Source organism: Pagrus pagrus, assembly GCF_965226575.1.
Source record: "Pagrus pagrus genome assembly, chromosome: 17".
In the NCBI taxonomy this organism is placed as follows: Eukaryota; Metazoa; Chordata; class Actinopteri; order Spariformes; family Sparidae; genus Pagrus; species Pagrus pagrus.
The window spans coordinates 21,815,293-21,831,769 of record NC_140201.1 but is presented as its reverse complement, the minus strand read 5'-3'; the positions used below and the strand labels follow the sequence as shown (position 1 = coordinate 21,831,769).

The 16,477-nt window shown below is 42.0% G+C and overlaps 3 protein-coding genes across 4 annotated transcripts; all 3 read right to left on the bottom strand.

Moving 5' to 3' along the window:
• Window position 1: 1 nt before the first annotated feature.
• Window positions 2–9,525, bottom strand: LOC311273224 (keratinocyte-associated protein 3-like). 2 transcript variants are annotated; one of them, XM_084380172.1, is made up of 6 exons: window positions 9,403–9,525; window positions 7,803–7,999; window positions 6,692–6,751; window positions 4,628–4,819; window positions 2,040–2,186; window positions 2–1,935 (listed from the first exon to the last, which is right to left on the bottom strand). In XM_084380172.1, the coding sequence occupies exons 1-6, from the start codon at window positions 9,413–9,415 to the stop codon at window positions 1,519–1,521; spliced, it is 1,026 nt and encodes a 341-aa protein (XP_084236298.1). In that variant the 5' UTR covers window positions 9,416–9,525; the 3' UTR covers window positions 2–1,518. The 2 variants fall into 2 exon arrangements, with proteins under 2 accessions (XP_084236298.1, XP_084236299.1); XM_084380173.1 differs by lacking the exon at window positions 9,403–9,525 and adding an exon at window positions 9,185–9,250.
• A 1,356-nt stretch (window positions 9,526–10,881) lies between these two features.
• On the bottom strand, window positions 10,882–11,613 carry LOC311272862 (gap junction beta-3 protein-like; the record flags this gene model as incomplete). Its single annotated transcript, XM_084379578.1, has 1 exon — window positions 10,882–11,613. One exon carries the CDS (start codon window positions 11,611–11,613, stop codon window positions 10,882–10,884), a length of 732 nt encoding a protein of 243 aa, XP_084235704.1.
• Window positions 11,614–13,455: 1,842 nt separating this feature from the next.
• LOC311272861 (gap junction beta-4 protein-like) lies at window positions 13,456–16,363 on the bottom strand. Its single transcript, XM_084379577.1, has 3 exons — window positions 15,670–16,363; window positions 14,335–14,900; window positions 13,456–14,079 (listed from the first exon to the last, which is right to left on the bottom strand). The coding sequence occupies exons 2-3, from the start codon at window positions 14,868–14,870 to the stop codon at window positions 13,797–13,799; spliced, it is 819 nt and encodes a 272-aa protein (XP_084235703.1). The 5' UTR covers window positions 14,871–14,900; window positions 15,670–16,363; the 3' UTR covers window positions 13,456–13,796.
• Window positions 16,364–16,477: the final 114 nt, after the last annotated feature.

Below are 16,477 nucleotides of genomic sequence, written 5' to 3'. Positions count from 1 at the left end.
GTAACTATGAATAATAACTTTATTTAGTTAAGCAATAAATACAACAGACTTGTAGTACTGGTTTCTCTTGACCTAAGTGCAGGATAAATGCACACACAATGATTCTCGAACAGGCAGCACACAGCAGAGGTTTAAACAGGACGAAGGCAGCACCACACACACTCAGACACTGAGTAATGCTTCACTTGAGAAGCTTTACTCTCTTTATGGTATCTGCCTCCGTTATTAGTCATAATTCCAATGTTAAAATGATATTTTGGCAATGAGGATATACACTTTTCATTTTATTACCGAGGGTTAGACGAGAAGGTCCACGCCGCTCTCATGTTTGTGGGCTAATTTTGAAGCTAAAGCCGGGAGATGGTTAGCTTAGCCTAGCATAAAGATGGAAAACTAGGGGGAAAAAATAGCTACATATGTCCATGCCTCCATTATATGTGTGAAGTCGAACATTAAAGAAAAATGTTAGGAAATACATTTTGGCATTTTCTTACCCAGACTCAGACGAGAAGATCGAGACGGCTTTCACTTTTTCGCCCCAATTATGAAGCTAGAGCCAGGAGATGGTTAGCTTGGCCGGGCATAAAGACACAGAGTATGGGGAGAACAGCTAGCCTAGGCTAGTTCAAAAACACACATGCCAGCAGAAGAAACATAAAAAAACTAAACATCTTAATGTCGAGTTGAGGTGCTGTAACCATTTCCTGGTGACAAACTTCCTGTTGTCACTGTGACAAGTCATTAGCCTACAGTACACAGCTCACTTTTAACTGCAATTTTTCATTTTTACATTTCAGCTCGAGTAAGAATGAATCCAATTGGAAACATTAGTGAATAAGAGCTGCTGGTATGCATATTTTTTGAACTTCTGACAAAGCAAGGCTTGCCGTTTCTCCCAGATTGCAGTTTCATGCTAAGCTAACACAACAAGACTCTCACTGCTCCCAGTCAAGCAAGAGTCTAGCACATATAATCCACATTAAACCAACAACATTTCTGCTTTCTACACGCTTTTTGTACAAATTAAATAAACAAAACAAAACATGTTAATTAGTGAGCTTTAGAGTTGTTTAACATGCCAAGTTATGCCAACCATGTCCTAACTCCAGCTCTGTAGCTTCTTAGCACAGGCGTCAGTGGTATATGATCTTCTCCTCCAAGTCTTGGCAGAAAAGTGCATTTCTCAACATGTCAAGCTATTCTTTTAACCGTGAATGAACTAAATGTGTGTACATCAAAGGACTGGCACCATGTCCTCATTCTGGAGGATTTGACTCATCTGTTTATCCTGATATGAATACTTTGACACTCAGAAGTACAAAAACAAAAGAACAGACACACTCACTTAACCAGGATCCTGCACACTGACAGTTTTGAGGTCTACTGCACTGCTAAAAAAAACCCTCTCCAGCACAGAGTTCAATTTTTAAGAACTGATGTTTGAATCCAAGTATTGTAGCAAAAACAAACACCCTCACAGCACTTCATCTTCAGGAAGCTCTGACAGGTCAAATACGTCTAAATCCAGAAGCTGGACCTTTCCAGCCCTCCCCTCTCCAGCAGTCCGTGTTGCTCTGGTGCCCTTTGCTGGCTGCCAGCCCTCGTTTCTTGCCTTCCTCTGTCTGACCTTTCTCTGTACGGCGGGTGAAGAGGCTGCCTCTCTGAAGGAGGAAGACTCCGATATGGAGGAGGAAGATGCTGTGAAGCGGGAGGAGGTTGGCGTGGCTGTCTTGGGGGTTCGGTATTCCGTCTTGGAGGTCCACGGTGGCTTCTTGGAGGTGCAGTATACCGGGTTGGAGGTTCATTGTTGCTTCTTTGAGGTGCAGTATAGCGAGAGGGAGAGTCGGTGTAGCGAGAGGGAGAGTCAGTATAGTGAGAGGGAGAGTCAGTATAGCGAGAGGGAGCTCCTTCCTCAATCGGCCTCACCACGTTGACCTACACAAACACAGAGGAATTCATTTATGACAGTGTTTTAATCCAATTTTTAAATATTGCTCGACTGAAATCAGTCTTAGGCACCATTTCATTTCTAATCTCACCGCTCTGCCAAAGTCTCTTTTTCTCTTCCTTTTGGGGCAGCAAGGCAGACCCAGAAATGAAGCGCAGGCAGCAAGGCATCGGGCAGAAAACACCATCTGGATGACACAAGTCACGATCAGAGGCACCCAGAGGATCAGAGTGGTGCTCTAGGGAGGGATGAAGGAGTTGGGTTAGTGACAACCACCAGCTGGACCATAAACAACACAATCTGAGGCAAGAGCAGCTTCACATAATCAGGGCTACAGCGTGGGTAATGATGTGAAATACAACCTTGTTTTTCTCGCCACATTGGGCCTGGGAATTTCAGTTTTCACAGGAGAGTCAGCATTGTGAATAAAACATGCGGAGCAGACTGTATCAAAGTGTACAGGGGGGATTCAAAGACTAGAGCTGCTGTTTGTTGAGCAGACTACAAAGAGATTGAACGTTTATGTTTTTAAGTTTGGGAGCTTTCTTCGGAATTCATGATGAAATATGTAGGAATACAACCCCCCCAAAAAAACTTGCATAATGATTACTGCCCCAAAGCAACGTGGAGATCTTGTCCAAAACATTCTTTCAGGTGATGTAATGCGCCCTCCGGCAGCCATATTGGAGGTCCCCAGCTAATAAGCAACTCTTGAGTGAACAGCATGGTCGACAGTCTCAGAAGACTCCAAAAAAATTATTTACCTCAGTACTGATACTGAGATGGAACTCTCCTGATGAAAGGATAAATCTGGAACTTAACATTAATCCTTTTAAAACTTTCTTTTGAGGCAAAACAAAAACTAAAAATAATACCAATAAGCCCTCATTTCGCAGTCTGTTTAAAATTTGCTTCAAAAAACTACAAAACTACAAAAACCAAGGCCGTAGTTTTAATACATAAGAACTGTGCTTTGATATTAGCAAGCTACTTCAGTATTAGGGCGGCTAATTAGCTTTACCTACACATGGGTTTAAGCTAGCATGAAAAGCAAGTGGCTATACATTGCAAATAAGTGTTTTGTACAGAAGTACAGAAGTAGCTGCCATAGCTATACCGTGACTAATGTGCACCTCCTCAGAAATGTTATTAGCCTGCAAATAGTAGCAGGGATAGCAAAAACTGTAGCTGGTTAGCATGGGCTGCTCGCGTTTTCAGTTTCACTGGTATCACTCTGTTGATTGTAAAGTGCATTACAACAACAGGCTACTTTCAAAGAGGCTCAGTCATCTGCTAGCTTTCAGTAGCACACGCTAGCCCATGCTAACCAGTCACAGTTTTTGGTATCACAGTTGCTGCCATAGCCCCTGTGTATATACTGTTGAGGAGGTGCACTCTAGCTGGCTACAGCACAGTGTAGCTTCAACAGCTACATGCGTAGCTTCCATATCTACACTGTAATCCCTCAACGCACCACTTTAATGTTACGTCATTGAAAAGAGGACAGTGAAACACTAGATGCTAGATTATTTTTATTGGCTACACGTTAAATATCCCTATTTACTACTTATAAGCTGTATATTCATATTAAATACATGTTATTTACACATTATAATGCAGTTGTAAGTAACACAAGATATCACCAGTGATATCGGGAGGTGAGACGTCTGCACAGAGCCCAGAGGACACTAAAAGACAGCACCCACCCAGCCACAGTCTGCTCACCCTGACAAAAGATACAGAAGTATCCGCTGCCGTACCATCAGACTACAGAGCAGCTTTATTCCTCACTCTTCTTAACTCATCCTGACTACAACTTGCAATCCATTGTACAACCCGGCGTTGTAGACATGATGACATCATTACATCTGTTTGTTTGTTTGTTTGATACCGTCAGTCATTAACTGTTTATACAGCGGCATGTTTTTATGCTGCTCATTAATGCTAAATGTGGGGACTTGGAATAAAGTGGTACCTACAGTATTTATATGTATCTGACAGTCTGTCGAGAAAACCTTTAGCTCCAGTTGATCAGTGCTTTCCATCACAGTGACTGACAGACTGTACTGTAAACACTGTGACTGCATGACAGCAGCTTCCTGTTCAATAATGAGACATGTCAAACCTTCCCAACATCACTACGTTCAAAGACTGTAAACACATTTGCTGTCTAATGCCGTGTTTGTGCTGTTAATGGGTAAAATCTGACACTGAGCTATAATTTTAAAACGCTGCATGTATCTACAGCGGTTCTGCGATTAACCCCTCGCCTCATGTATAAATCCAGCTTAAGACAAAGGTCACTTAACTGACAAATTGCAGACTACTAGCCGTGCTAAAATGCCACTGTGGTGCTGATGTGTGGCTGTGGCTGTGAGGCTGAGCAGGTCTGACAGTCCATCTGTAACACACTGGAACAGGACAGAGCCTGAAGAAGTCCGACAGGGTCAGGTCAGCATTTCTGCCACCAGCCCGACGGCTGCAGAGTGTGACTGACGGGGTGACAGAAAGGACCCATCCTCACGCCCTACGTACGCACACATAAAAGGGGCACGGCCGCCATGACGTAAAGGCACGTGTCGTGTTCATGCCACAGAGACAATGGTGAGCTCTTCAAAGAGCCAGGTGCCCACAGCTCATGCCTTGATCTCAGCGTCTGTTGTGCACAAATAAACTCACATAGATGCGGGTGGGGTCAAAAGGACATTCGTTGGTGATGCTGGAGTAGCCAATGGCATCGGGGAAGCGGCAGTGAGTCAGGAGGCTCCGCCCGCCGTGAATGATGGCCCTCACCACAGACACGAGGAGTCCGACGGCTGAAGCTCCAGCCATGATGGCCGCGGCCAGACCCACTAAAAAGAGTGACCACGTCTGGGGAGGGGACAGGAAGACAAGAAGAAACATCAGGAGTCAAAACCTTGATGACTAAATTGAGCTTTAATGCTCCCAGTTAGGAAACTGGGGCATCTGCGACAGTAAACAGATGAAAGGACAGCAAAGAATTAACAATATTAATAGAAAAAGAGCAGATTTGAGGCAGCATTTACTACATGAGATATGGAAGCATATGAAAAAATAGAAAAGAAAATAAGTCAGGTAAACATGAGAATATCCCAAAAATCTAAAATATGTTAATGAAGAAGTGTGCAAACAAAGATCAGCGTCAATTTTGGACAACATTTGCCAAACCTGTCTCTTGGCTGTCTCTTTGGAGCTCCCCAACCGAAATGAAACACAATTCAAAATTTCATTTTTACAATCATAAACAGTGAAAAAATGTCTTTTTGCAGGAACTGTTGCTTCTCTTCGTCACACACAACAATTAACTGAATATCTTTGGGTTCAGGACTTTTGGTCCAACAAAACAAGACATCTGAAGACGTCCCCTCGACCGTTAAGAATTAGTAATGGACAGTTTTACAAATTTGTCAATATTCAGAGACAAAAACAATTGATCCATTTATTGGACAAATAATCTGCAGTTAAACTGCTAATGAAAACAGTGTTTAGCTGTAGCCCTATTGATACTAACATACTCAAAAATTTAATCAGAGGCTCGTGCTTCTGTGCCACAGAGCTCCACTGTCATCCAAAATCTATTAAACGAGCCACTCCAGTGCATGTTCCTTCATTATGAAGATTGTGGCAACTGTCGTTTGAGTCGATCAAACATGAACCATCCTGCTGCAGTAAATCATCAGTAAAACACCAAATCTGTCACTACAAAACCCCAACAAACACACTTTTTACTGTTGTTTTGCCAAAGAAGTACAGTGTCGAAACTATGACGAAACTACTAACTAACTCCCTGTTGGTTTTGCACCTTTAATGGGATTTGTTGATCATGAAAAACATATATAGGATAAGCCCAGCCTTATCTAAACTCCCAGTAAGAAGCATTAACAACTAAAGTTATCAGCTATGTGCAATAATGAATCATATTCTGGGCAGCTAAAAGAGTGAACCCGCCCTTTAATAAATGTACAGAAGGTGAGACACGGGTACAGAAAGCGTCTAGACATTTAAAATCCCTTTGTGAAGATGAGTGAGTTAAAGCAAACCTCGATAAGAACAATAGAAAACTGTAGCAATTTGTCAGGGAGATAAGAGCTGCAGTAGCCAGCAGAAGTAATAAAGGAGTGTGTTAATATGGATAAAGGGAGTGTTCGGATGACTTGTTATTCATACAGAGTGCTGCCTGTGTGAATGAATAAGAAAACAAGACGGATGAGGAGTCAAACTGCTGCTAGTCAGCGCTGCCTTGCCCAGTTCGCTGCAGCTCTCTTTAACAAAGGGGACGGGGAGTGGTTTATCACGGCAGGTTCTCCTGAGCTTATTCATTCTGTTCAGCCCGCTGCCTCATCAGTCCCGTCTGAGCAGCCCGACAGCTGACTGAGTAAACAGAGGGCGAAGCCGAGCGAGCTGCGAGGCTGGAGGGAGAGAGGAAAATATTTCAACTCTGCAGGGCTGCCTTCAGTCACCTGAGGCAACACGCAGCAACTCAAAGGGGATTTTTTATGTCCTCCTGACAAGTGAGCCGGTGACAGGAGAGGAGAATAAAGTGGTGGAAAGCTGAGAAATATCAAAGAGAAGGCAAAAATACGTGCAGGATCAAAATAAGCAGAGAGCGCCTTTAACTACTGAGAGAGAACATCAGGGGAAAGGACTGGAGGCAGCACTGTCAGAAGAGGTTTTATCACTTCTTGAAAAACAGTTAATAGGAAAAATAAAAGTGATACTAACCAGGCATCTACTCTTCTTGTTTTTAGACAAGACAATAGCCAGAATGCCAACGATGATTCCCTGCAGAGACAAGAGAGACTCATCAAAGAATATTCATATCTGAAACCATACGTTCCTGATCATACAGGGAAGACTGGTGACAGATGTGATACAGAAAACCAAGAAATGAAAAATGATAAGATTTTACATCATATATGTCTCATTTAGTCTGTGGACAGAGAACACGGGGAAACACGGAGAATGTCAGAGTCAACACCACATTTCTGTCAACACCAAAGCTGTGCTATCACTACAAGCATCCGTAGTGTGTGAAAGTGTTTAAATAGCGTGTGTTTTTAAGCTGTTTGTGCAAGGAAAAAAAAAATCATCACAGAATAGCCCTTTAACTCGACATGTAATTCATACTGGCGACTGGAATGACCGATTTGAGGTCATCAGATAAACCTGTGACTGATTCAAATGACTCCTTTCTGCATTTTTAAAAGGGAAACGTGGAAAAAAATATTTGCAGTACTTGCAGTATTTAACACTTTCCTTGATTTTAAAAGGTGCAATACGTAAGAATATCAGTTAGTCCCACCACCATTTGGACCTTAAAAATCCCACCCTCTTAGTGGTCCAAAGCTCCTGTGCTACTGCCGGGCGCTACTGGCAGAATCAGCTAATAGGACTGCTAACGTCAGCTACAGTTAGCAGCAGTTAGCAGTTACTCAATTCTTACATCTTGCGACTTTAACACACACATTTACAAAACATTACTTTTACAAATTGTTTCTTACAGCATTTAAAAAATATATATTTTCATTGCTCAAGCCCAAAGAACCGTTTGTTGTTACACATTTTCACCATTAAGAAAGTTTTCTACAGTACTTTTAAGATCATTTTCAGGACCCTTTATCTGAAGGAGTGGATGCTTAACTGGTGGTTTTCAGAATGCAACCACAGCTCTGATGAAAAATCACCTGACACGACATTAGAAAGTCTGAGAAGAGAGCACTGACATGAAAATGATTTTCCTTTATGGTTTCCTTTTTCTAAATCTTATTGTAACAATATGAAGAACAGGTTGTAAACTGATTAGAGTATGCATCTCATGCGTCTGTGCACTCACCACAAGGCCGGAGGTGAGAGCGACCACGTTGGAGATGGCGTACTCCATGGCCCGGGCCTGCTTGTGGAGGTTGATGTGTCGGAGCACCACGCCGTGCACCAGCGCTCCCAGCAGGAAGTTCACGTGACCAATGAGGAGCATGCTCAGACCCATCTTCATCAGGGCCTTGGGGTCCTCCAGGCTGGCACAACACAGTCCTGAGGAGGAAGAGTAGCGACTTAATACTCCAGGCACGTTTCAGACAGAGAAAGATAGAGAACTGTTTTTCATTATGTAAAGCTTGCGTTTTAAAGCGAATATGAACTTGCTCCTCAGCATCTCTGCAAATATATCACAAGATTAAAGATCCATTTTGCAAAATGTCGTTTTGGAGCAAAGTCCGGAAACTTGCTACCTGATGTTGAAATTTGCTGCAAACGTGACCATTTTCAAGAGATCTACCTAATCCTGGTTAACTCAACAACAAAAGTGTCTGTATCCATGACAAGATATAATAAAGCACACACTTTATTGCACCTTGCTGGTCTCAATTTACCTCCTTTTGATCTCACCACTGTTAATCTCTCATTTTCATAAAAGCCCTCTGGGGGACAGGAGTTGCAAATGAGCATCCGTTATAAACACTGCGATCAGTGATGATACTTGCATCAGATAGCAGTTTTCATTTTGTCCATGTATCCTGTACCTGTCCCTGTCAAATCATGCATAAAAAATCAATAAATCACATGACAGAACAGAAAGTTGCAGTGATTTTAGATAACGTTACATCACCCATGTTGTTTTCCTGTTGTATTGATCAGAGACACAGAAGCCGGGTCAACACCGCTGCAGGGATGTCACTTGTATTAATGATTAGCTGCTAAACACATAACTACAGTGCAGGCTGTTCAGACTGGAGCTGACCAGAACCAGCACACTGGAGTCGACTGAAGAACAAAACTACATTTTACATGAACTAAAATGCTAAAATCAACAACTGCTGCTGATACACAACTATACAACAACATTCAAATATGGGAACGTCAAACTTAACTAACAAAACACAGAAGATGTCTTCTAAAGGTGTAAAAAATGAAAGAAAAACTTGATGCCTGACTGTGTTAGATTTAACTATTAAAAGCTCAATTGGAGTTTTTCTGTGAGTTGAGTTCCACCTTAATGTTTGTGTAGGCCACACACAGTATGTAACATGGCACACATCTCAGTTTTAACCTGGCTGCTGCTCCCATCTTCACATGACAAGGCAACTTCACAACTAAATATTTGGGGAATTCTCACTCACACATGCAGACGTGTGATGTCACATTTCACACAGCATCCACACTGTTCAGCCTCTGATATTTAAAACATGTGGGCCCAAAGGCTCAAAGTTGTGTACTTACTTCAAAGTGCAGTTTCATTTCTAACTGTTTCTCCCAGGACACATGCTTACTATCTCACTTTATACAGGTGCTGTTAAAATGCTTCCTTAGCAGGTGGAATCTATTTCAGCCAAGTTCACAGCCACCACCACACCCAAACAGACACACCACAAGTCTGAAACAAACAAATGCCTACAGTCTACAGACATGTACATAAACCAGTCAGGCACATTCATTACCTGTACCAGCCATCTCTGTCAGGTCACCATGAGTTATAAGTGACGGGCAGTCCTGTCTGTTGGTCTTATCTTATCAGCGTGTCTCCTCTTCTCTCCAAACTAAGCAGAGCAGTGCACACAGCCAGTCAGACAGTCAGTCATCAGCACACAGGGAAAGTGACACCTGTGCTCATAACATTTCAAAATAAAACCTCATCTCGTCAAATAATATATCGATAAAAGCGTAACAAACTCGATGAACATACTGTAGATGTTAATCTATGAGAGTGGCTTTTTGGAGAGTTTAAGCACAGTAACTACATTTCTCCTGCTACTGCGAGCAGTAGTCTAAAGTTGGGGAAATGGCAAGAATTGAGCTAATATTAGTCTACAATTGATTTGGCAAATGGAGAAAATTAGCAAAGGTAATATCTGATCTGAGTTATAATCTGTGCCTTATTTGTAAATATTTTAAACACATTTTTTTTTCATTTCCCAAAATGCTCCTTATGCACACACACAACAGTTACTTCTTCTTCGGGAATCAATTAATGCTTTTATTTTGAAAGTAACGTTGCTAATTACTCGTATCTGTTGAATTTCAGGGACCTTGATGCAGAGGAGCTCAGGTGCACCTGTCGGCACCTCAATGGTTATTCTGGTAGTCCACTGTAAAGTCAGCTGACTTTATTCATTAAGTGTTTGTTAGCTGTAAAAAGTTGTTTTTGAATTTGGTTTGTTCAGGACATTAACCTATTAAGCTAGTTCCGGTGTCAACACCTGGTCAAAGGCTGGAAAAACACGACAGACAAGTGGTCTGACGACAAAATGGTAGGCTGCAATTTTAAATGCGCAATTAAACCCACAGGAAAAGTGTAAATATGTAATTATATTAGTCAGTTTGGGTGAAATAACATAGCAGGGTTTGTATTTGAAACTGTCGTGTCACTATATAACATTAATACCACACAGGTACCACAGAAGATATTAAAGAATACAGTATAATTACAAAATAGCCCAACTCAACTGTGAGAGGGACCATTGTTGTTTCCTGAGGGCTTCACGTCCCTCACATGACAATGTAGTATGTCTTTACTGCCACCAGGTGGAGAAATGGCGCCATGAAAGAGGACAAATCAGGTCTCACACAGGGACGAACATTTGCTGTGTTTTTATTAAAGTTGCAATAATTAAAAAATAAACAACAACAACTTTATTTTAGTTCTTTGACAATCAGATTTTAGTGAATACAAAAAAACAAAAATAATGTCAGTTTTGGATACAGCATGAGCAGTTCACTTCTTCATTTAACAACGATCAACAACAGCAAAACTGGTGCTGAAACATGTATTACACTGAAAGAATTTTGATATCATTAATAAGCATGATACAATACATTTAAACATTTTTATTAGATATAAAATATATATAAAATCAATTTATTCAATGGGGAAAAGAATCACTCCATAGCAAATCAGTTGGAGGCAAATGAGTCTCCAGCTATGATTTAAGAGATGACTTGCAGCCATCAAAGTCCAGGTCAGGGCGGACCCTTCTAGACTTGGTGCGCAGGGTGCCTTGATCTTTGAGAGTTACCAACCGGGAAGCAATCAGGTAGAAAATCTCACAGATGTTGAGCACCACACACATAGCGGATGCCCCTACCATGAAGTAGGTGAAAACGGTCTTCTCAGTGGGACGGGATATGTAGCAGTCCACCAAATTAGGACAGGGGCTGACATCACATTGGACCTTCCTGGGCAGCTTGAAGCTGTCATAGATGTAGTGGAGCAAGTAGAGAAAAGTGATCTCAAAGCTGGTCTTAATGAAGAGGCTCATGAGGTAAGTCCACCATAGGCCGCCATGCTTTTGGCCTGGGTTGTCGTACAGCCGCGTGCCCTCGCCGTGCTTGGCTTGGTACTTGCGTTCACGATCTTCCCTGTAGGCCACGTGCAGCACGACCATGAAGGAAGGACAGGTGACGAAGATAAGCTGGAGAGCCCAGAGGCGGATGTGGGAGACGGGAAAGTAGTAATCGTAGCAGATGTTCTTGCAACCTGGCTGGAGGGTGTTGCACTCGAAGTGTGCCTGGTCATCGCTCCAGACTCGCTCTGCAGCCACGACGAAGACCAACACCCGGAAGACGAAAACCACTGATAGCCAGATACGTCCAAAGGCAGTGGAGTACTTGTTGACTCCGCTGAGAAGATCCTGGAGAAACTTCCAATCCATGGGTTCGGCTTTGATTGGCTTCTCAGAAGTTTAGTAGTCTGTCTTTCAATGTTTGAAGGGAAACTTTATAAACTTTAGGGCTGGAACACGATAAAGAGAAAAAGATAGAGTTATGCAATTATCCAGAGAAATAATACAAAAAACATAAAATCAGCAAAATATTGTAATTTGCTCCAAATATTTCACAGTATGTTTTAGAGTTTTCTTTTCTGATCAAACTGTTGCTTTAAGGGGCTTCAAAAAGTCTCTATCCCCTCTCCTGTATTTCACAGTTCAAAGCATTTTCATTCACTTTTAAAGTTTGGCACTTTGAAGAAAGATGCCTTTAATAATTGATGAAACACTTGTTCAACACCCAAAACCCTCCACAGTGTGCAGGAACACTTGGCTTCAGGTACACTTAGGGGGAAGGTTTAAGCTGAAGCTCAAAGGTAGAATTTTCTTAAATGTTCACTCCTCCTGCGTCCAAATGTTGTATTTCACATTGATTTATGCCCATAATTTCATGTCCTTATGGTCTTAAAACTTAATATAACTGATCCTAAATATACAACTAGAAAACAATGATCAAAACTTCTTAACTTACGATATGAAAACGTGTGTTCCACTCAGTCCATCGTGTCCTTGCCTGGGAAGTAGTCTATGGGAATGCGTTCAGCAGGCTTCAGGCAACCTCTCTCCAGCAGTGAGTAGGTCTCTGATATTGACTGAGTACAAGAATCAACTCATGGCCATTATCTAGAGGTGTGGCCACTTTTGGCATCCACCCAAAACTTACCTTTAAACGTCTAACTACTCCATGTCAGCATCAATTTATCTTAGAATTGACATGTAACTAAGTCAAGAACTATAACTTTTAAACGCACTTTTACTATGGCAGGTTTTTTAAGGGATACCCTTACTGAAATTTGTGAATACAGTAAAAGCAAAGTACACGAAAACAACAAAAGTAACAAGTGGTTTGACGGAACAAGGAAATCAGTTCCAGAGAGTGACTTTGTGCAAATTATTAAAGGTGATACGTGACAAAAACATGTGGACTGTGAAAACCTTAAACAGGTGTGTTTGTCTATGTTTCATGGCAAGTGACTTCGTATCAGTTCCATTAGGCAATTGCGATGTAGAGATATGCAGGTTTGTAGCCTTTGAGTTATCAGGATTAAACGGGTCCAACGCCTAACACTTGTTTGCTCATTGGGATTAAAATGCACCGGCGATAGGGAGCGCCAATATCGCAGAATCAGATATAACAAGGGTTGGCTTATTCATTTTTCCAGGTAAGAATGTGCTACAGTCACTGCCTTATAAGTACACTCAGGTTTACGATACTCTCCTTTACAAATCTACTCTCGGTCCACTGAAGCGATGCAGGATGTGGTTAATTGTCATCGAGGTGGTCTGAAACTCAGTGTAGGAGTGGTGATTTTATCAACATTTGTCAATAATGATACTCCCATCAGTAACTATGTGTAGATCACTTTGTGCAAGACATTTTTGCACGTCATGATGTGGTTTTTCTGATTACGTCTGAGCATGTTGTAATTCCCCATCTAGATTTCTATTGGTTCAGTTTACTCTATACTGCTGCACCCATTTGTGTCTGCCCTGCATGTCGTAGGTTCATTAAAGATATCATTGCTGAAACACATTTGAAAAAAAGATGTGGGATTTCTGAAGCTTTTCGGACAAGGCTGAAAAAGGAATATGTGGCAAAGCAAACTCCACAGGATGGTTGTGTACTTTAGTTATGTTCATGACATTGTGTGTGCTTATGCAGAAGTATTTGCCTCAGTTCCTCACTTCTAGTTTGTGATAAAGTACACACACTGCAGCTCTCACATCTCAGAGTAAGTATAGCAATTTTATTTTGTGGCAGTCCAGATAACAAAATAATCTCACATAACAAATAATCATATAAATAGTCAAAGTACAGTAAATCACCTTTACTGTATTATCAGTTATTTCAGATCACAAAAAGGATACATACATGTTCAGCTCAACAATATTAAGAGACAAAAACATTTTAAAAAACTGATATACAACAAAAATAATGACATGACCTTTGTAAACAAATTTTCTTTGAAACCACAAATTTTTGCAGATAAATCTGGCCAACAGTACAACCGCGACCTAACATGTCAAGTCATGTCACAAGTCAAACTCATTAGCTTGATACATGTCTCTCAGGAGACTGCTATGCTGTACGCTGGGGCTGAAGCGTCGCCATTGCCTCTGTCAGCCAGCTTGGCCTTGTCCAGGACAGGCTCGTTGTACGCTGTGTTCTCCTTCCCAGTCAGAGGAGTTCTGGTCATCATGAAGGAGTTTTCTCTCGCTGAGCTGGGTCCACCTTTGCAGCACTCCGAGAACCTTTTCCCACACAGGTAGAAGACCTCGCAAAAAGTGAGGAATATGCACACAAAGCTGGTCACCACCATGAAGATGGTGAATATTTTCTTCTCTGTGGGCCTGAGGGATACATGGTGAAAGATGAGAGACATAACGTTAGTTCAGTCATTAAAGGTCGGGGAGGCGATTCAGGAGAAATATAGTTGACTGTTGAATCTCATTCCCAGGTCATCAAATACCAACGCTTTGGGCCAGAATTTTGGGCTGAATACCAACCCAAAGCATCAGTATTTGACCATATTTCTCCAGGATCACCTTCCCTAATTTTAAGATTCCAGGATCTTTAACAGTGTAGAACATTTGGAGTACCCTTACCTGGCAATGTAGCAGTCCACCACATTGGGACATGGGTCTTCGTTGCATTTGACCAACGGTGGGAAGAATGTGGCCTCGTAGATGTAGAAGAGGAGGAAAACAAACACACCATCCACCGCCATCTTAAACAGCAGGCTCAAGAAGTAGGTCCACCAAAGTCCTCCTCGCTTCTTCCCTGTGTTATCATACAGAGGGACACAGTTCTCTCCGTGCTTCAGCCGATGTTTGCGCTCGCGTTCTTCCCGGTAGGACACATGGAGCGTCACGAGAAGGGACGGGCAGGTGACAAAGATCAGCTGGAGAGCCCAGAGTCGGGTGTAGGAGATGGGGAAGTAGTGGTCGTAGCAGACATTGTGACAACCGGGTTGTCGGGTGTTGCAATCAAAGTCCTTTTGCTCGTCACCCCAGACCTTCTCACAGGCCACCAGGAAGACCAAGAGCCTGAAGATAAAAACAATGGCAAGCCAGATGCGACCGAACACTGTGGAGTACTTGTTCACCCCGCTGAGGAGGCCCTCAAGGAAGGCCCAGTTCATGGTGTTGTTTCAGGTGTTAGGTCGGACCACCTTGAAGAAAAAGAAGGCCGAAATGACTGAAAATGTGGCAGGCACTTTACTGAGTGCTCCAGCACACAACTGAGCATGTCAGACACAAAGGCTCTGTGATATAGTACTTATTACTAACGCCTTATTGGCACATGGTGAAGGGGAGGGAAGAATATTGAACAAAGCAAACATCAACTCTGCTACAGTCACTCTTGGAGTTAGCAAACACTTTGATTAACAAGCAGGAGAGAGGCAGAGATTTCTAGGTACTGAGCCGAGTGCTGATCAGGCTACTACAAGTGCTTGTTAATTAAATACAACACATTTAGGGAAATACCCTTACTTGCTTTCTTTTTGAGAGTTAGATGAAAAAATCAATGTCACCCTCATATCTGTTTAATATGAGCTACAACCAGGACACGCAGCTTAGCTTAACAGAAAGGACCAGAGGCTGTATAAGGTGTAGACGTTGTCTGTGGCTGACTGTGTGAAGCTGGACAATCAAATCTATATATATTAGATTTCTCAGCAGCTTAAAATCACTCTCCGACACAGAGGCTGTCTGTGAGCTACAGTAAGGTGAGGATGCAACCGAGGCACCGTTGTCTACAGCCTCGGAGACATGGAGGCCCAAGGGAACCTCCAGGGCCCTGAGAGACAAATATAAGAAACATGACCAATCTTTCCTGACCAAGAAAACAACTGACGTGATGCTATTCAGACATTGGAGCACTATGACATCACACAACTGTAAATACACGAACAGCTGAGCTGTGTAGGTTACACCCACCTGTTAGAAAGAGGTTGAATGCTCATCCCCCTGTAGATTTCAGAGCCTTGAAGGGGGGGGACACCTAAATCAATTACTTCAACCTTAAGAAGCTGGTCATCTTGGTTTTGGGGGAGTTTACCTTTGAGGACATTCAAAGCCTCAAGCAGCATCGGGGACAGAGGAAGACATGCCAAGGTTTTCACTAACAGGGCTGTCACTTTCTATTAAAAATTAGTAATACTGTTCAAACATGGGGAAATAAAATCAGATATTTTATCTGTAATTATCTACGTGAATTTAAAATGTTTTGAAGCAAAGCAGGCTATGCATTCTTCTCCAGTGGGAGACACATCCTTATACCTAAGATACCTAAGTTACATTCTACCACTGGTGTGATCACATCCACTACAAGACATGAAAATCAGGAAAATTGCCCGAGCACTTAGAATCTCATTTGCTGAAATTTTTATGAGCATGTTTATACAGCAAGCAGGCTATACAGAAATGTGAGGTCCAAACGCAGTTTGCTGGATCAGAAGTATTTGCTGGGGAGTCCATCACAGAACATTTTTTTCTATTATCATCATCATAATTGCTGTTTAGCCCCTTTTCATGTAACTTCTTCACTAAATGCTTGTAATTGAGGGAGGCAGCTCATTCTGCAGACAAACACTTTTGTGTTGGGTGGTGCTGAGTCAAGGCAGACAGATTTAGTGACACATTTTTCTTTAGCCAACCAAAATAAGAGAATATATAGCATAACTGCTGGATATAGAGTACTGTTAATGGCCTCATAAACTATAGCTTATGTACCGTATGCATGACA